General features: G+C 42.5%; 2 protein-coding genes across 2 annotated transcripts in view; one reads left to right on the top strand and one right to left on the bottom strand.

The window, feature by feature from the left end:
- Positions 1-21,552, top strand: part of LOC135209288 (FK506-binding protein 5-like) — a 259,760-nt gene that overhangs the window by 127,492 nt on the left and 110,716 nt on the right. The window lies entirely within an intron of this gene.
- Positions 1-21,552, bottom strand: part of LOC135209025 (repetitive organellar protein-like) — a 67,582-nt gene that overhangs the window by 23,761 nt on the left and 22,269 nt on the right. The window contains exons 2-4 of the mRNA XM_064241560.1: positions 9,450-9,545; positions 9,036-9,108; positions 7,789-7,890 (exon numbers count right to left, since the gene is read on the bottom strand). Coding sequence (XP_064097630.1) covers positions 7,789-7,890; positions 9,036-9,108; positions 9,450-9,545 — 271 coding nt within the window. The remainder of the gene's footprint in view (positions 1-7,788; positions 7,891-9,035; positions 9,109-9,449; positions 9,546-21,552) is intronic.

Raw genomic sequence — 21,552 nt, 5'->3', positions numbered from 1 at the left:
TTATTCACCCACCTAAATAGTACTGAAAAGGCCGTAATAAGAAGAATAGAAAAGAACTTCTAAACAATAAATGCAGCTGAAGCAGCAATCTCCTTCAATAGAACATGCTTGAAAGAGGGACTTCTACCTAAATACAATAATAATAATAATAATAATAAGACCCAACAACGAACTAAGTGACAATACCGCAGAAGACGACAGGAATGATGAGCTCCCAAATAACGACACATGAAGAAACATGGAATAAGTAACAGAGAGGACGGAATGGATGGAAAAGATCAGACAATGGATGAAGCCAGATACAAAAAGAACAAAGATCCCCTCCATGAAAGCCTACAACACAAGTAACTAAGGGAGAAAACAAGCGAGTCAATGAAATGATGAGACTAATACACACCTCCAGTATCAAAGAAACAAATACAGTCACTTCTCAATTAATGCAAGGGTTACGTTCCTGGGGAGCGCACGTCAATTAAAAAGTCGTTATTTAAACATATTTTTCCCATAATAAATATCAGTAATAAAGGGGGTTACGTTCCTGGACTTGGGGAACTCTGTACTGCATTATTAATATAATACCATGTAAGTCAGACAAAAAAGATAAACAGAACAAAATCTTTCGCCTTATTAATAAATAAACAAATAAACAAAGTCTTTCGCTCTATTAATAAATCCAGTACACAAAGTCTTTTGCTTTATTAAAAAATATGTACAGTGCACTGTACCATGTCTTTGTTTATGTCGACAGCTGTTGTCTACAGCGCACGGCACCCTGTGCCTTGGCTTTCCCTCCTCACTCGTCATTATCTTCTAATTCTTCTGATTCTTTTTCTTGTTTTTTTTTTTTCTACTGTGGTCTTGGGTTTTTCTTGAAAAATTGATTCAGTTTGGTCTGTGATGCTGATGCGCGGGTGATTTGAAAACAACGCTCAGGCACCAATTCGCGTTAAATTTTTGCATTTTTTAAACATTTTCAAATACTTTCTAGCTCATGTTAAATCAAAAATGCGTTAAATAAACATGTGTTAATTGAGAGGTGACTGTAACCTAGCATATGCAGGAACAAGATCAGTATTAGAACTACAATGGGGGATACAAACACTAACACCACCATCACAACCAACCCAAATGAAATCAAAACATTAGCCACCTTGGAAAAGGCACCTGGAAAAAGAAACCATGGTGATGAGATCTGACTTGATTAAACTGAAAAGAGATGGCAGAAAAGAAGCTAAGAAGTAAGAAAACAAGGGAGGAACTGAACGAGAAATACAAAGTACAGGAGAAGGGACTAAATAACACAAAAGATATAAAACAGAGACTTAAAGGGGCTGGCCGGCTAATGCCATTTTTTAAGGACAGAACTTTGATATTCATACCACTTAATAAGGTGACTTGGGACACTCCAAACCGCATATTATTTTTGCCTCTGACCTTCGGTTTTGTGACGCCAGGGCGATTTATCCCGAAAATAACCATTCTATCTCCTCCCTTGATATTTAATATTAAGACCTGGGATTACTACCATATACAGACCTGATGTAGACCTCCAATCAAATGAGGAGTTTTTTTTCTAAAAGTCATTTTTTGCTAGATATGAATTTTTCGTTATGGTAAAAAAAATAAACCCTATAAATCAGGGAAAAAATGTATAAAAAAAAGACGAAACAAAAATTGGAAAAAAGGGCTTGATTTGATTGTTCTATAATGTCTTTCTGACTTAAATACCATATTTCAGTGTTATAGCTTTAAAACTAAGTGAGAAGATAGACTTTGAAGATCAATAAGTATAGTTTTGAGATACGGGCGTTCAAAGTTTTCCTTCGTATTTTTATAAAGACAACATTAATAAATAACGATTATTATGAATGTATATTTCTTTTTTGTGTATTAATAAACCAAAACTACGTTATTTATCATAATTTAATCATAAATGATGATCCCTTTGCTCATATATCGTAGCCTGGGGCACTGCGTCAGGCAAGATGGGGCACTCCTTCCTACGCAACTCTCTCTCTCCTTCACTAACTCGGCTTATTGCAGCGAATTTTCTTCTTCAATATGTTAGCAAGATGTTTTCCTTGTATTTTCCTCTTTGGCATGATGAAATTCTTGCCGAAACAGACAAACAAACGTAAATGCAAGAGAATGTCAGAGGTGAAACTCGAAGGTGTACTCTCTTTTTACAAAGACAATCTTCATAAATCATGATTATTATGAATTTCATATTCCTTTTTGGGTATTAATAAACCAAGACTATGTTATTTATCATAAATGAAGATCCCTTTGCTCAAAGATCGTAGCCTGAGGTACAGTGTGACGTGTGTGTCAGGCAAGACAGGGGCGTTACTTACTATGCAACCCTCCCTCTCTATCTTCACTAACTATGCTAATATCGCGTATATTATGATATTCTGTAATCATATTAGAGCAAATTTTCTTCATCTGTATGTTTAGCGAGATGTTTTGCTTGTCTTTTTCTCATTGGCACGATGAAATTCTTGCTGAAACAAAGATAAACATATGTAAAAGCAAGCGAATGTCAGAAGTGAAACTTGAACGTGTAGACTACTTGAGGGTTGTGCTCACACTGAATCGTGGTTGAACAGTGGTAGCTGACTGACTTCCCTTCTGCGACTCATGGAATCTCTACAGATGCCATTGCTCAATATTTCTTTGACAATAATTATCAAAATTTTCGATAACAGAAGAAATATTCCATTTTCTTGAACAGATCAATGTTTTTGGCTTATTGAGTTACGTTTACTAATTACCCTGTAACTACAAAAGTAAGAGGAATTTTTACGAAATATTTCGTATACGTATTCTCAATTGCCATATGAAGCTCCATGAATTTTTTCATGACTTTTCATTTTTTGCCCTATACCCCCATATATAAGGGTTCTGGCCAGCTCCCTTAAAGCCAAAGAACACAAGATCCAACAGTACATGAACAGGAATAAAAGATACCAACAGAACCAACCAACTCTTTGGAACCAACCAGAAAAAACTATACAGACAACTAAGAGGGGAAGACAACCACCACAAAATTCCTGAAGCTGAACCGATAAAGAGATTCTGGGAAAACACATGGAGCAATCCAGTATTACACAATAAACACGCAACATGGCTCCAGGAAGTCAAGGCAGAAGAAATGGGGAGAATAAAACAAAGATTCACCGAGATCACAACAGACACAATCAGACACCAAAAAAAGAAAATGCCCAACTGGAAAGCCCCAGGTTCCAATGAAGTCCACGGCTCAAAAACTTCAAGATCCTACACCCATGAATAGCAAAACAACTTCCGCATTTTATCACAAACCACCATGCGCCCAAATGGATGACAACAAGGAGAACATCCTTGGTACAAAATGACAAGAACAAGGGAAATACGTATAGCAAGCAACTACAGGCCTATCACCTACCTAACAGTAATGTGGAAGTTACTAACAGGTATAACCAGTAAAAGGCCATGGAACTACCTAGACGATACAAACACCATCCCATGCCAACAAAAAGACCGCATAAGGAAGTGTAAGGGCACAAAAGACAAGCTCCTGGTAGACAAAATGGTAATGAAGAATAGTAAGAGAAGGAAAACCAACCTAAGTATAGCATGGATTGACTACAAGAAAGCCTTTGACATGATACCACAAACATAGCTTATAGAATGTTTGAAAATATATGGGGCAGAGGAAAACGCCATCAGCGTCCTCAAAAATATAATTGTGCAACTGGAATACAGTACTTACAAGCTCTGGGATAAGACTAGGAGAGGTTAACATCAGGAGAGGGATCTTTCAAGGAGACTCACTGTCCCCACTACTCTTCTCAGTAGCCTTGATTCCCATGACAAAAGTACTACAGAATATGGATGCTGGGTACCAACTCAAGAAAGGAGGCAACAGAATTAACCATTTGATGTTCATGGACAACATCAAGCTATGTGGTAAGAGCATCAAGGAAATACGCAAATGCCTTAATCCAGACTGTAAGAATTGTATCTGGGGACATCAGAATGGAGCCTGAATAGAAAATGTACCTTGTTCAACATACAAAAAGGCAAAGTAACCAGGATTGAAGCAATAAAGCTACCAGATGGGAATAGCATCAAAAACAAAAATGGGACAGGATACAAATACCTGGGAATAATAGAAGGAGAGGATATAAAACACCAAAAGATGAAAGGACACGATCAGGAAAAAATATATGCAAAGACTTAGGGAAATACTCAAGTCGAAACTCAACGACGGAAATACGATGAAAGCCATAAACACACGGGCAGTACCAGTAATCAGATACAGCGCAGGAGTAGTGGAGTAGATGAGGGCTGAATTCTGCAGCATAGACCAGAAAACTAGGAAACACATGACAATACACAAAGCACTACACACCCAAGAACAAATACAGACAGACTATACATAACATGAAAGGAAGGAGGGAGAGGACTACTAAGCATAGAGGACTACGTCAACATCAAGAACAGAGCACTGGGGCAATGTCTGAAAGCCAGTGAAGACAAGTAGCTAAGGAGTGCATGGGAAGGAGTGATAAGAGTAGACAAAGACCTAAATATACAGAAACAGGAGAATGACAAACAAAACTGAGGAACGGCACAACAATCCAATGCACAGACAGTACATGACAGACTGAAGGCCTGGCCACCGATGTAACATGGCAATGGCTGGAGGGGAGAACTTGAGAAGGAAACAAAAGAAATGGTAACTGCAGCACAAGACCAGGCCCTAAGAACCAGATGTGTCCAAAGAACTATAGATGGGAATAAAATCTCACCCATATGCACGAAGTGTAATATGAAAAACAAGACCATAAACCACATAGCAAGCGAATGTCCAGCACTTGCACGGAACCAGTACAAAAAGAGGCAAGATTCAGTAGCAAAAGCCCTCCACTGGAGCAAGTGCAGGAAAAATCCGCTACCTTGCAGTAATAAGTGGTACGTACACCAACCTAAAGGAATGATAAAAAAATGATCAAGCAAAGATCCTCTGGGACTATGGTATTACAACAGATGTGGTGATACGTGCCAATAGACCAGACGACATTGTTTGACAAAATCAAGAAAGTATCGCTCATTGATGTTACAATACTATGACATGAGAGTAGAAGAGAAATTGAGAGAAAAGATAGATTAGTATCCAGACCTGAAAATAGAAATAAGGATATGGGATATGCCAGTGGAAATTGTACCCATAATCATAAGAACACTAGGCACAATCCCAAGATCCCTGAAAAGGAACCTGGAAAAACTAGATGCCGAAGTAGCTCTAGGACTCATGCAGAAGAGTGTGCTCATAGAAACAGCACACATAGGAAGAAAAGTATTAGTCCAAATAAAAAGCACTGTTTGTTCATGAAAAGGATTTCAGAACAAAGAGAGACAGAATAAAGAATTTCTTAAAAGTGATTGAGAAGACTGCTAAAAATAGATCAGTCGGTCGGAAGGGGGAGAGAAGAGAGAAATATGTTGTAAGTAATCTTCACATACTCGTATACTTTTACCAACCATTTCTTTTTTTAAGGTCAATGTATTAAGCTGGTCAGAAGGGGGAGAGAAGAAATATGTTGTAGTATGTAATCTTCACATACTCCTATATTTTTACTGACCATTTATTTTTTTGGGGGGTAATGTATTACGCTAACTTTTCAATGAAATTGAAGTAACTTTAATAGTATTTAAAAGTTAATTTCATACTTAGGGAGCATGATTAGGGTTATAGATTACATTCTGGTTAGAGGAGCTGACAAAAGCAATGTCACAAACTGCAAAGTGCTTTTGGGAGAAGCATGTGTTCAGCAGCATAGGTTAGAAAAGGGGGAGCAATTTAGGAGGACTATTAGAGAGAGAAATCTGGGAAGGGGGAAGGTAGAATTTAGACAGGGCAAAAGAGTGGAAAATATCTGGCCAGACATGAGTTAAATATGTGTGGGGGAAGCAGAGGGACTGGTGGGAAGAACCAGCGGATATGGAATGTCGAGAGGGAGGATGTGAGGCTGAAGTTGACAGTAGAATAAAAGCTGCATGGGGGAAGTGGAGAGAGAGGTAGCTGGAGTGGTATGTGATAAGAAAATGCCAATCAAGCTAAAAGTCAAGATATATAACACAGTGATAAGACCAGTGTTTAAGTATGGAGCAGAAACATGGGCTCTAAGAAGAAGAGGAGGTAAAGCTTGAATGAACAGAGATGAGAATACTGTGGTGGATTATGGGAATATCACTGCTTGACAGACTGGAAAATGATGAAATAACAAGGGCAGGCTTAGTAAGATTACAGTGATAAGAGAGTCACGATTGAGATGGTATGGGCATGTGTTAAGGATGGATGATGAGAGAGTGAAGAGGGCTTGGGAGGAACCTGTTAGAAGATGAAGATCGAGAGGGAGACAGAGATTTAGATGGCAAGATTAAATGAAGGAAAATATGGAGAAAAGAGGATTGGTAGAGGATGACGCCTTAGATAGAAGGCAGTGGAGAAGGCGCATCAGGCAACCAACCCCTTAATGTAAGGAAAGATGATTAGGGTCATATTTAGTGTTCAAACTCTAAAAGCAGGCATTTATTAACATTTTTACAGACCGCACTCAACTTATACAAAAATTCCCCTTGTGCAAAGGGGTCTGGAACCTAACTTCCCGTAAGTTCAGGGTATTACTGTATAAATGTAAATTTGCTACTGTATCAAAATATGAAAAACTCGAATCAGACCATTAATAACAAAATAATATAGTGTCCTAAGGACTGAGAGCTTAAAGGCTACCCGAAATCTGCAATAATTCTTCACCAACAGGCGAATTTAAGAACACAGCTGCCATTAACAACCGGTATTATATACCCGAACATCGAACTCGCAGCCACTGAGGTGACAGGCAAAAACCATACCAACCACGCCAATAAGGCACTTTTATACCCGAACATCAACAGAAATAGAATTACCCCAACATCAGCAGAAATAGAATGAAGTGGTCTGCAAGTAGTTCTTGGTATTCGTGTTGGTGGACAGGACCTGTCACCTGCACTAAATCTGTGAAGCGTTACCCACGAATTTTTTAATCTTCAAGCTGCCAAGGCAAGAAATTGTTAGCTAAGTAATTACTGGGTAACTTACTTATATAATTTTTTTTAAATATTCTTAAAAACCAATCTGGAATATAAATTTATGTAATTTAAAAAAGTTAATTAAATATTGTGTCAGTAATCATGCTTAATTTTGGGGTTCATGCTTTAGTTTCCTCCTTCATTCTTCTTCCACGTGATCTACAGTGAATCTTTCAAAACATTTCATACATATTTATTCCTCATAGAATTTTTTACTGTCATTCTTATATATAATACTATCTGTTTCATTCGTAATAATATTTATTTCATTCTTTTAATTTGTATAACAAAAGTCATTATTTGATGGACCAAAACTATTAAAAGAGTATTGCTATATATTTTTGAGTTAGTGTACCTGTATTCTTAAACTCATTAATAAACAGATTAACCTTACTACCTGCATTACCACATTACCAAGGGCCTAATATTCTCCAGCATATTCAAACCGTTCAACAAAAACAAAATATGTGCATTGATCATTCTGAAAGTATGGTAGTACTGTAATTTGCTTTTCTGTACTTTCCAGTTTCACTCGCCAATAATTTGTTTAAAAGTAGTTGTATCAGCTGATAATAAAATAGAAAAATTAACATAAAAATGTTGAGTCTCTGGCCAGTAACTAAAATGCATCCTAAATGCAAGATATCAATTCCATTAAACTAAACTCACCAATAGGTGTATTGTCAAAAGGAGGCAGCTCTTTGTTGAGATCAAGATCAGGATATTTTTCTTTCAGTTCTTTCAGATCCTGGTCACACTGCTTGTAAATATCTAGGGAGGGAGAAAAGGAATTCAGTAATCAAATACTCTGAGAGCACTTACCTTTAAAAGCACAGATATATAAACTCATCTAGTTTTATTTGTTTAAAAAGTGAAGATTTTGTTTACATTAACAATTATTTGTTAATAAACTGATTAACAATAAATTTCTAACATGGATGATAAAAACTAATTAATAAATTTGAATATGTATCCAAATGACTACTAGAACTTCAATAAACTTCAATGCTCAGCTGGATTGCCTAATTAATTTATGAATATATTTCATATTATTCCCTCACATGTATGTATAAATGCATATACTGCATGTGAATTACTTCCTATATTATATATAACGACTTTAATTATCAGAATCAATACTGCAATTATTTATTTAGGTACAGTTTGCATCTTGATACATATACGATATAGTAAGTGAACATGAATACAGCTCAAATGAAAATCATAAATCATTTCTTGGTAAATGTTTCCACTAAATCACACCCAACCCAAACCCCCAAATGCTGTATCCCTGCTACAACCAAAATCAGTTCTGATTTACATCTGATGTTCTGAAATTACAGCACTGTAAACTAAAGTTACGTGCTCTAACTGGAATTACACCACCGTAAGCACCATCGGCACCGATGTTCCAAGTTACAGCATTTTCCAACTTTGGCATGCTGCTGAAACAGAACCCCCACCCCCGTAACTGAGGACATTATAACTGATATGTTGATGTGATAATGTTTATGACAACGACTAAGCATATGTAGTTCTACTTGCTTCTGATCCTATTGATCTTATTCTTATCTGCACTGACGATGACTAGGCAGAGTTGTATTTGCTACTGATCATACTGATCTAATTCTTATCCATATATTTATCTTGGATAAATTATATAGTATTGAAGAAAGGTTTGCCATTAGGAACTCAATGAAATTATGATGGGGATTGAAAATACTAAAGTGCCACGTGTCACTAACGCAGCAGCAAGGCCCCCTCCCAACACAACTACTATGAACAAAAATTTAAAATTTGGCAAGAAATTCTTATCTGTAATCAAAATGCTTGTCCTCCACACTAATGAGCTACTTATTCAACTATAAAAATCATTACCACAATTTAAATGTAGGCAAATTAAATAAAGTGCTCACCTATAGCCTTCTTCATTGTAAGTCTCTCTTCGCCCTTATCCAAGATACTCTTTTGCTTCTTTTCATAAACATTCTGTCATAAGAAAAACATTGGATTCAATACCAAGCTTCATTTATATAAAAAAAGTTTATAATAAAACCAAGCCTCTTGATATCAATTCATGAAAAATATACACATCAAAAACTCTGGCAAGCTGTTCAAACAATACAATTTCTTCTTAACTAAACTGATTTGCAAAGCTCAGCATATTTAAACATTGGATTAATATCCTTCACTTCCATGAAATTAATAATTTAGTCACAACTAATTTCCTTCATAAAATTCAAACAAGATTAAATGATACTACACATTACATAACTACTGTATTCAACAAATATGCAACAACAGTACAAAAAATTTTTCTACTATATTACCTTAAGATGCTTGAGAGAGAGTAAATGAATTTCATATTTATTTCTGTTAGTGAACTCAATGTCACAGCACTTCTTGTTGATATAACTTACAACCATCTGAAAACATAATGTACAGGATATTAATATGATATTGTTTATGATACAATAAAGTTTGTTCATACTTACTGGCAGATATATATATAGCTGTATTCTCCGAAGTCCGACAGAATTTCAAAACTTACGACACACGCAGTGGTCGGCAGGTGGTTAGTACCCATTCCCGCCGCTGGGAGGCGGGTTATCAGGAACGATTCCCATTTTCTATTCAGATTTTCTATTACCACTGTCTCTGAGGGGAGGTGGGTGGGCACTTTGATTCTATATATCTGCCAGGTAAGTATGAACAAACTTTATTGTATCATAACAATATCATTTTGTTCATGAAGCTTACCTGTCAGATATATATATAGCTGAATCCCACCTTTGGAGGTGGGAAGGGACAGAATAGGATTTTAGGAAACATATACCATGCAGATGATTGACATCTTGGTTCCTGTTAGCATAGCTGACTTTGTGATTACTGTCACCCAAGTCGGCTTTTGCTTTACTAGAGTCTCCACCTGGTGAGTTCTAGATGATCTGTCAACGGGAGCATGACCACAATGTGACTAGACCATATTGACCATACTATGAGGGCTAAGAAGTAAAATATCACCACCTGACCAACCTAGCCAAAGTTAAAGATGTTTAACTAAAGCTAAGAATTGAGAAGTCCGCCACTGCGGGGCCGACCCAACAACTATAATTAACAGCTCTTCCTAACCATTTTCTACAGGATAGGATGAGTGGTACTTCTTGCCCCCAAGATTGTGTCAGCGGACAAGTATGGGCCCTAGCGAGCAGCAGATCTCATATGTCGTCTTCACATCTCGCAGGTAGTGTGAAGCGAACACAGAGTTGCTTCGCTAAAATGCAAGCACTCAGGATGTTACTGAGTGCCATGCTCTATTGAAATGCCTCCGAGTCAGCGCCCTCACCTCGTGAGCATTCAGTTTAAAAGATTTCAAATCCTTGTCCAAACATGACGAATGAGCCTCTTTGTAAGAGCTCTTTAAAAAAGAACGCCACGGCCGTTCTTTTAACATGGGCAAGTCCGGTCTTTTTACGGAACACCACAGAATGTCCGAAGGACCTCGACTTCCTTTAGTCTTATCTAGATAAAACTTGAGAGCCCTTATGGAGGAGTTGTAGAAGTTCCATTTGACAACGTCTGTGTGTGTGAGAGAGAGAGAGAGAGAGAGAGAGAGAGAGAGAGAGAGAGAGAGAGAGAGAGAGAGAGAGAGAGAGAGAGAGAGAGAGAGAGAGGGTGTGATTGCTGTATGGATGGTTAATGACTGAATTGGTTGTTGGTAGGTTCTGGGCTGTTTGCTGTTGGAGGTCTGTGTTTTGAGTGAGTGTTTTTTGAGTCAGTCTTTATCAGAACTGGTGACAGTGAGTAGTGTGGGAGAGTTCTTTGAAGCACTGATAGTCAGCGGAGTTGTGTGTTTTTTGTTATTTTGTTGATTTATGTTAAATTAGTGTTTTGCTTAGAGTTGTTGTGCCTGTGCTGTTGTGATTTTTGTTGTTGTGCAGTGGTCTTTTGTTGTGTTTTGTTGTGATATGTGAGGTTGTTTCTTGGTTGGTTGCTGTGTGTTGGTGGTGTTTGTTCTTTGTTGTTGTTGAGTTTTTGAGTTGTTTTGTGGTTGTGTCCTAGGTTGTTGTTGTGTAGTTGTGGTTCTTGGTTGTTGTTGTTGGTGTTGTTGTTGTGTCCTCGACCAGCGGACAGCCACAGGATAGCCCCGGAGCGGAAGAGAGAATGGTTGAGAAAATGGACAAAAAAATTCGGGGTAATGATGAGTGCAGTGCAAGAGATGATGCAGGAAATGATGAAGGGATTCTGGGAGAGGGAGCGTAGGAGGTAGGCCTACTGGGTCTTGTGACGGGCAGGAGTGGTAAAGGAAGCGAAGAGCGAGTGGATGAGAGTACGAGTGACGAAGGTGATTTGGTTGTGATAGGTAAAGGAAAGAAGGGGAGGGGAAGACACAGGATAAGGATAAACCTGAGGACAGGAATAAGAAAGTGGCTGAGGAAAAGAAGAAGACTAAGGGGAAGAAAGTTAGTAAGGGAGAGACGGACAGGATGAGACTAGGTCAGATTACATTGGGGAAAGGGATGAGAGTGATTTGGATAGCAGCGAAGTGGTAACAGGTAGGTAGAAAGATGGGTAAGAAGAGCATAGTTAGGGGTGGGTATGGACGAGAGTATGGAAGTGAATTCGCTGTATTCGGAAGAGGGAAAGAGGGGAGGGTCAGAATGGCAGTAGCGAAAGTGAGAGTGAGAGTGAGCGGGAAGTACGAAAGGCTGTGATATGAGAGAGGTACCCCGATGTGCACAATACGAGGAATATGGTAGTAGGGAGGGCATAAGGGACTTTTTTCAGGAATATGAGAGGTATTGTGAGGCAAAGTATGGGGATAACAAGAGTGTCTGGGCAAGAGAGTTAGGTAACTTTTTGACGGGATTTTTGTTGAATATGTATAGGGTAATTATGAGTGTAGGGAATGTGCCGTATGAGAGTGTAAAAGCTAGGATTGTAGAATAGGCAAAGAGGGATAAGGAGTAGCGTTAGATATAGGAGGAAGCAAGATTTGAGGAGCAAGAATGAATGTTGGTGAGTCGTTGTCGATGTATGTCTGTAGGTTAGAAACATTAGCTAGGAAAAAAGTTTGGGGACGAAGGGATAAACGAGTGTAAGGAGTTAGTGCGAAGTTGTTGCGACTGTACCAGAGAGTGTATATGAGTTTGTAAATCTGAACGTAAGGAGAAAATGCAATGGACGAATGAAAGGTTAATATGGAACGACATTTTAGAAATAGTAGAGGATTACGAGTTAGATAGGTGTATGAAACGAGAGTAGAAGTGTTAGTGTTAGGACTGAAGTAGCTGAGGTTGTGCCAGAGTTTAAAAAATATAGGGAGGCAGTTTTGGAAGGGCCGAGGCGAATGGCAGAGCGAGTGGTAGATAGGAGTGTTAAGGCAAGTAATGTGAGTGTAGTTAGCCCTAAAAGAGATAGGAGTACGAGTGTTGGAAGAGTAGGGTCAGTTAGTCGTGAGCGAGATCAGTGTTATAGATTTGGTAAGCCAGGACACAGGAAGAATGAATGTCGTTGGGCGTTAGGAGCATGCTTTGGGTGTGGGCAAACAGGGCATTTAGTGAGCGAGTGCAAGAAAGATAGGGATATTAAATGTTATAGGTGTGGACGGGTAGGGCGGCATATAGCTAGTGGATGTCGGGGGTACCCGTATGAACATAGTTTGCGGCAATTGTGGGACAAATGGCCATTATGCTAGGATGTGTAAAGAACAGCATGCGAAATGTGTTGAATGTGGAATGGAAGGTCATGTAGCAAGTGTGTGTAGGCGAAAGAGGATGAGTCAGGTTGGGAATTCGGGAATCTAGGTGTTAAGGGGATTCAGTTGGGTGGGTCTCTGGTGTTGTGCGGGTAGTAGGAGTGATGCATGTGCGTGAAGGATTGTTACATGAAAAAGGGTTTTTGGGGATGGAGCTCTTGAATGTATGAGTGTAACAAAGTGAGGTGCAAAAGGGGTGTGTTTTGGTTGCTTTGATTGATTACTGGGTGGCAGTGTCAATATTCTTTTTAGAATGGATGCGACAAGTTGCGGAGTGAGTGTTGAAATTGGGGAGTGTAAAGGGGAGGTACGAGGAATAGGAAATTTGGGTATGCCTGTGGAGTGGGTGCATGAAAAGGTTTAGAAATCAGAGGGGTAGTGGTGGATGAAAGTGACTTTTTATGTGATCGAGGGAGTGAGTGATAAGTATATGTTGTTGGGTACGGGTTCTTGAGGAAGTGTGGGATAGTGGTCCGTCCAAGAGCAAATATGGTTGAGTGGCATATGAAGGGGAACATACATGGAGAGTTGTACTTAGGTAGAAATGGGGTGAGGTAACCAGTAAAATATGGAAGGGGGTGCCGTAATTGTCCGTTAGAGCGAAAGAGAGTGTAAAGTGCCGTGAGAAGTCGGAGAAGTTGTTAGTGTGGAAAGTTGCGTGGCCGGATAGTCTTGGGATTGTCAAAGGTGACAAGTGTACATACGTGGTTGAGGGTGTGGATGCGAGCAAGTTAGTAAGAGCAAGTGTGCATTGTACACGACGGGATTTTGGATATGGAGAATCCGCGGTTTTTTGTAGCCTCATTGCCGAGTGTTAGGAAAAAACGAGTGTGGGGTATACGTGAAGGTGATTGTGTGGGGTTGCTATACACGTTGGTGAGTACAGATGATGCAAGATATGTAAGTGAGACAGGTGATGACAGGTAGCATGACAGGCAGTGAGATTGGGAGTATGATGAGTTGAGAGGAAGAGTTGAGAGGTCAGTGAGAATGTTAGTGATGACGAGAGGAAGCGGTTGATACAGATGTTGTGGGATCGGCGCGGGGGTGCGTTGAGTCGTGGTGACGAGGATTTTTGGGGGGTGGGGGGGGGGGGTCTAAGCTTCCCGAATTCAAGATCGTTTTTTAAAGATGATACCCCCATATATCAGCATCCTCGCCACTTTTCCCCGCCTATACCCGAGAGATTGAGGAGCAGTGTGAGGAGCTTGAGAGAGTGGGAGTGATAGAGAGGATTGAGAGTGCTTGAATAGCCCCATAGTCCCTGTACGTAAACTGGATGGAAGTCTATGGATGTGTGTAGATTATAGGAGGGTGAATGAAGTGACTGTGAAGGAGCGATTTCCGATGAATGTGGTGTCTGATTGTGTGTACAAGATGCATGGGATGAGAGTGTTTACCAAATTAGACCTAGTAAGGGGCTATTATCAGATGCCTCTTGAGGAGGGGAGCAGGCTGTTACTGCTTTTTCAAGTGGTAGTTGCCAATACCAGTTTAAACGGTTTGAGTTTTGGGTTGGCTAACGCGCCTGCTGCCTTTCAAAGGGCAATGAATGGGGTTTTGGCTGGGTTTGATAGAAGGAAGTGACTGTGTTTATTGATGATATTTTGATTGCGAGTGAAACTGTTGAGGAGAATATGGAGCTGCTTAAGAAGGTATTAGAGCGGTTGGAAGAGGTTGGAGTGAAAGTGAAGTTGGAGAAGTGTTCGTGGTTGGCTGGGGAGGTGGAATTTCTTGGTCATAAGGTGAGTGCTAGTGGCGTAAGGAAGAGTGAAAAGTTTGTGGAAAAGGTAAGGGAGTTTCCACGTCCCCGGACCGTGCGCGAGTTAAAGGGGTTTTTGGGGTTGATTGAGTTTGGGAGGAAGTTTGTTAGCGATTGTTCGGGTATAGGGAAGCCGTTGACGGAATGGACAGGGAAGAAAAATTGTACTAAGCTAAGGTGGGATGAGCGAATGGTGGGAGCATTTGAGAGATTGAAAGAGGAGGCCGCTAGAGATGTCACCTTGGCTTTTCCAGACTATAGTGAGGAGGCGAGTGAGCTTGAGCTGTATACTGATGCGAGCGAGGTTAGTATGGGAGGGTGTTTGGCACAGATGCAAGAGTGGATGGGGAGGAACAGTTGAGAGTAATTGCGTATGTAAGTAAAGCTTTTAATAAAGCGGAGCGGAAGTATTCGGTGGTTGAGAAGGAGCTTGCGGCAATAAGGTTTTGTGTGAAAGCGTTGAAAGTGTTTTTATATGGGGTAAAATTTGTCATCCGGACGGACCATCGGCCATTAGTGTATATGATCAAGAAGGAGAGTGTGAATGCTAGGATTGCGAGGACGATTGAAGATTTGAGTGAGTTTGATTTTAGGTTAGAATATGTGCCAGGGAGTAAAAATGTGATTGCTGATGCAATGTCTAGGATGCATGGTAGGGGCAAACGGTGTCGTGAAGAGTGACTGGGGTCCAAATGTGGTGCTGAGGGTTTGGTTGTAAGAGAGAGGTTTGAGGGGGATGACAGTGTGTGAATGTTTGTTTTTGGCATTGAAAGACTAGGAAGGGAGAGGTCTGGTTGAAGAGGTACCCGGTAGTGCAAATGAGTTGCAAGTGAGGTTGATGAGTGAAGTGCAGAAGGCAGTGGCATATACGGAGGAACAAGGTGGGGAAGAGGAAATGTTGCATAAATTGCTGTTAGCAGTAGCTGAGTTGTTTGGAATAAAGGTGTTTTTGTATTTGTATGGGATAGACCGGTCGAATACGAGGATGGATAAGTACAGGCAGTGAGCATAGGGTTTTGAGGATTCAGTGCAGGGAAAATGGTTGTAATTGGTTGGTTAGGTGAAAGGGGACTATGAAGGGGTTTTGAATCAGGAGTACGGAAGTGGGAGGTAGCTGAGGATGAACTGTGAGGATGACTGTGATGTGGATAAATCAGGTGGATGTGGCATTGAATGTGTGTGTGCATGGGACACGAGGGAAGATGGTGGCGATGGTCAGAATAAATGATAGTGAATACTGTGGTTTGGTTGATACAGGGGCACAAGCTTCCTTGGTGAGTGGGCCAGTTGGTAAGTGAACTGGGAGAGATGTGATTGAGAAGTGAAAAGGCGGTGTACAAGTGTAGGATACATGGGCTGGGACAAGGAAGTGTTTTGGTTTGGGAAGAGTGAGTTAAAGGTTAGGTTAGGAGATTTGGAAGTTGTAATAACTTTGTAATCATGGTTGATACAGGGGCACAAGCTTCCTTGGTGAGTGGGCCAGTGGTTAAGTGAACTGGAGAGATGTATTGAGAAGTGAAAAGGCGGTGTACAAGTGTAGGATACATGGGCTGGGACAAGGAAGTGTTTTGGTTTGGGAGAGGTGCAGTTAAAGGTTAGGTTAGGAGATTTGGAAGTTGTACATAACGTTTGTAATCATGGGAGAAAATGTTATTGTTATAATACAATTAAGTTTGTTCATACTTACCTGGCAGATATATATATAGCTGTATTCTCCGAAGTCCGACAGAATTTCAAAACTCGCGGCACACGCAGTGGGCGGCCAGGTGGTAGTACCCATTCCCGCCGCTGGGAGGCGGATATCAGGAACCATTCCCATTTTCTATTCATATTTTATCAGTGCCACTGTCTCCTGAGGGGAGGTGGGTGGGCACATAAGTTATATATATCTGCCAGGTAAGTATGAACAAACTTAATTGTATTATAACAATAACATTTTGTTCATGAAACTTACCTGGCAGATATATATATAGCTGAATCCCACCTTCGGATGGTGGGAAGAGACAGAATAGGATTTGTAGGAAACTTAAATTAAGTAGATGATATACACCTTTGGTTCCTCACCTGTTAGCCAAAGTAGACTCTGTGATTACTGTCACTTCAGCTGCTTGTGCTTGAATCAGAGTTTTGCCAGCAGGTGGAGACCTGTAGTGCTGGTGCGCTCTGGATGCTCTGTCAACGGGGACGTGACCTCAATGTGACAAGAGCATAGAGCCATACAAAATGAGGGCAACGAAGCAACTGACCACCACTTGACCAACTATCCAAGACCCCTGAACACTAGCATAAGAGATGGGAGGTCTTCACCAAAGCCTCACCACAACAAAAAACACAACTAAAAACTAGCCTAAACCTAACTAAGGGATAGGGAGAGAGCTACCTTCAGCCCCCAGACTGTCTGCAGAAACGTATGGCCCAAGAGAACAACAGTCCTCGTATATTGTTCTCACATCTCTCAAGTAGTGTGAGGCGAATACTGAATTGCTCCTCCAAAGGTGGCGTCAAGGATGTCCTTGATCGACATGTTCCTTTGGAAGGCAAGCGAGGTTGCGACAGCTCTGACCTCGTGAGCTTTCACTCGCAAGAGGCTCAAATCGTCTTTGTGGAAGACGAATGAGCCTCTTTAATGACGTCCCTCAGAAAGAACGCCAAGGCGTTCTTGGATAATGGTATATCGGGTCGTTTAACCGAACACCAGAGATTATCTGAGGGACCTCGTACTTCTTTAGTCTTGTGGACATAAAACTTTAGAGCCCTGACAGGGCACAGGACTCTCTCAGGTTCTTGGCCCACAAGGCTTGTCATACCCTTGATTTCAAAGCTCCTTGGCCAAGATATCGACGGGTTTCATTCTTTGCTAAGAAAGTGGGACTCAAAGAGCAGACAGCATTGTCCCCTTTGAAGCCCACTCGCTTACAAATGGCCTGAATTTCGCTAACTCTCTTCGCCGTCGCCAGAGCAGTTAGGAAAAGAGCCTTCTTCGTCAAGTTCCTAAGAGACGCTTCATGTAGAGGTTCGAAAGGACTCGACATTAACAGTCTAAGGACTAAATCCAAGTTCCAAGAAGAGGCCTCGCTTGAGGTATCTTGGATGTCTCAAATGATCTCAGGAGATCGTGAATGATCCCTGTTATCAGACAGGTCTAGTCCTCTGTGTCGGAAGACTGCCGACAGCATACTCTTATATCCCTTGATGGTCGGGACAGCCAGCTTCTGTACATTTCTTAAAAATAGCAGGAAATCGGCTATCTGGCTCACAGAGGTAGTGGAAGAGGAAATTCCCTCCTTTCTACACCATGCCCTGAAGGAAGCCCACTTCGACTGGTAAACAGCTCTCGAGGACGTTCTCCTAGCATTGGCGATCGCCTTTGCAGCTGCTTTAGAAAAACCTCTCGCTCTGGCCAGCTTTTCGATAGTCTGAACGCAGTCAGACCCAGAGCGGAGAGGTTTCGGTGATATCTTGCGAAGTGGGGCTGTCTGGAGTAGATCTTTCCTCCAGGGCAACGTCCTCGAAAGTCTATGATGAAGGACATTACCTCCGTGAACCATTCCTTCGCGGGCCACATCGGGGCGATCAGGGTCAACCTCGTCCCCTCCGATGCCCGCGAACTTCCTTACTACTTCCCCCATGATCTTGAATGGCGGGAAGGCATACAAGTCCAGGTTCGTCCAGTCCCCAGAGCAGAGCGTCTATAGCGACTGCTCCCGGATCCAGCACAGGGGAGCAATAAAGAGGCAACCTCTTTGTTCTCGACGTCGCAAATAGGTCGACTAACAGACACCCCCACAGTCTCCAGAGCTCTCGACAGACGTCCTGGTGCAACGGTCCATTCCGTCGGCAGGATCTGATCTTGTCGGCTGAGAAGGTCTGCTCTGACGTTCTGGACTCCTGCGATAAATCTCGTCAGGATCCTTATCCGTCTCGCATCTGCCCACAGCAGAATCTCCCTCGCTAAATAAAAAAAAGAGGACGGGAGGTGTGTACCTCCCTGCTTCTTTAGGTACGCAAGGGCTGTGGTGTTGTCCGAGTTGACTTGGACTACTTTCTCTGCAACCTTTTGTTGGAAGAACTGTAGCGCCAGAAAAACCGCCGCTAGTTCCTTTACATTGATGTGCCAGGACACCTGTTCCCCCCTCCAGGTGCCTGACACTTCCTCCCCTCCCAGTGTTGCTCCCCATCCCGACACCGAGGCGTCGGAAAACAACACTAGGTCTGGGCTCAGAAGCTTTAGGGACAACCCCTCTCGAAACTTCCGAGGATCTAACCACCATCTTAGATGGTTCTTCACCGATTTGGTGATGAAAAGGGTCGCATTCAGATCCTCTCTGACTCTCCATTCGTCTGCTAAGAAAAACTGGAGAGGTCTGAGGTGTAGTCTTCCCAGGGAAACAAACTTTCCAGCGAGGAAATGGTCCCCAGCAGACTCATCCACTCCCTCGCCAAGCAAGCTTCCTTCCCCAGGAAGGCCGAAACACTCTCTAAGCCTTGCAGCTGTCGTTCCTGGGACGGAAACGCTCGAAAAGCCACTGAATCCATCTGAATCCCCAGATACACGATGGACTGTGTTGGGGTCAGATGCGACTTTTCGAGGTTGACCAGAAGTCCCAGGGACTTCGCCAAGCCCAACGTGAAGTGAAGGTCCTTCAGACACCTTTCTTCTGACGATGCTCTGATCAGCCAATCGTCGAGATACAGGGACACTCTTATTCCTGCAGAATGTAACCATCTCGCTACGTTTTTCATGAGCATGGTAAATACCATCGGAGCCGTGCTTAAACCGAAACAAAGAGCTCGGAATTGCCAAACTTTGTCCCTTAGCATAAACCTCAGAAACTTTCTTGAAAGAGGGTGGATAGGCACGTGAAAGTATGCGTCCTGTAGGTCCAAGGACACCATCCAGTCGCCCGGTCTTAAGGCTCCTAGAACCGACTGAGGTGTTTCCATCTTGAATTTTTTTTCTTTTCTTTTCTACGAAAAGATTCAGGCTGCTTACGTCCAAGACTGGACGCACCCCGACGACGTCTTTGGTACTAGGAAAAGTCTGTGTAATATCCTGGTGACCCCAGGTCTAAGACCTGCTCCACTGCTCTTTTCTTGATCATTTGATCCAAAAGATCTAAAAGAACCTGATGTTTCTCCCCTTGATACGACGGGGAAAGATCTCTGGGAGTCGTAGAAAGAGGAGGAGGGTCCACAAAGGGGATCTTGTACCCCTGTTCCACTATCTTGAGGGACCACGCATCTGTATCTCTCTCTCTCCACGCCCCCGCAAAGACTTTTAGCCTGCTCCGACCGGCATCTGAAGGACTTTCTTCTCACTTAGAGGATTTAGGTTTGAAGGAACCTCTTCCTCTTGCAAGTCCTCTCCCTCGAGGAGCAGCTCTCGAGGGAGGAGCGCTACGAAAGGGTTTAACCTTCCTAGGAGGTCGTCCAGACGACGACGTGGTAGGGACTGCGGGATGTCTTGAAGACTAGGCCAAGAGGTCCTGGGTAGCCTTCTCTTGTAGGCTCACTGCAGGTCCCTTACCATAGCCTGGGGGAAGAGATGGCTCGAAAGAGGTGGCAAAGAGAAGCTCTGCTTTCTGCGATGCAGAAACAGACCTCGCTGTAAAATGCAGAAAAGCGCTCTCATTCTTGAGAAAGCAGTGCCGAAATGAGACATAACTCTTCCGAACCATCCTGACGGCCTTGTCATGCATGACAACACTTGGACAGCTCCCCAGACTCAAAGAATCAGGACTCCTAGATTGAAGATCCAGGACTCCTAGGCACCAGCTAGGAAGTTAAAGACTTCCAGAGTCTTTAACAGACCTTTCAAGTGATGGTCGATCTCCGTTGGTGTCCATGAAATCTTAGCGGACGATAAAAGGGATCTCTTCTGGGCGTCTACCAGACTAAAAGCAAAGTCCCCTTGGGAAGACGACGGGATCTTAACTCCTACTTCAGCTTTGGTCTCATACCAAATGCCGCCTTTCCCACTGAGTCTTGAAGGAGGAAGGGCGAAAGTCGACTTGCCCTGATCCTTCCGACGTTCCATCCAATCCTGCAACTTCTTGAACGCTCTCTTAGTGGACAAGGAAGTCTTCATCTCCACCACTTCCGAAACCTTGCACGACTTCGAAGACGAAAACTGAGAGGGTGGAGACTTAGGAGCTGCAGGCTGGAACTTCTCCCCAAACGAAGAACGTAAAAGACGGACCCAGCACCTTGTAGTCGGAAACCGACGAAACTGACGGCTGTTTTTTTTCTTCTTCACATGAGTCCGCCGGACTACTAAGCTCTCCTTCCTCCGAAGAGGCAAAGGAGATTGAACCTCTGGAGAGGGCGTGCGCCCAACGGGTTCTAGCCTTCAACAAAGGCTTTCGAGGATGACTAATATCAGCCTCTTCAAAGCGACCGACCTTCTGTCGATCTTTAGAGCTCGAACCACGAAGAGCGTCCTGACCGCGCTGCGCGTCAAGAGAGGTTACTCTTAGTCTCTCTCGAGGAGCGTCCTTACGTTTCACGCTCAAGCGTCCAGCTTTCGCTTTCAAAGCGTCCTTCTGACGCTCTCGAAAGCCTTCTCCACCGGCAAAGCGTCAAGCAAAACATCCCGACGAGCGTCTTCAAAAGCGTCCTGCCGAGCGTCTTCAAAAGCGTCCTCCAAGGCGTCCTGTCGAGCGTCCTCAAAGGCGTCCTGACGTGCGGGCGGAGACAGAGACGAACGAGGAGACGGAGAAGGAGACTGCCTGCGTCCTCTTGACAGGCAGTCTAGCGTCCTTCCTTCGTTTAGGCTCAACTGCTGCTGGGCGAGTCTTCTTCCGAGCCATTAAGGCCGACAATTGGTCTTGAAGCGACGCAAGAATACTCTTCGTTGGTGAAGAACCGAGAGGAGGTGGGGAAGGGCTGCGCCTGCGAGAAGACGAGGGGCGGG

Source organism: Macrobrachium nipponense, chromosome 37 (assembly GCF_015104395.2).
Source record: "Macrobrachium nipponense isolate FS-2020 chromosome 37, ASM1510439v2, whole genome shotgun sequence".
Classification (NCBI taxonomy): domain Eukaryota; kingdom Metazoa; phylum Arthropoda; class Malacostraca; order Decapoda; family Palaemonidae; genus Macrobrachium; species Macrobrachium nipponense.
Note: the sequence above shows the minus strand (reverse complement) of the source record. Positions and strands in the feature narration are given on the sequence as shown.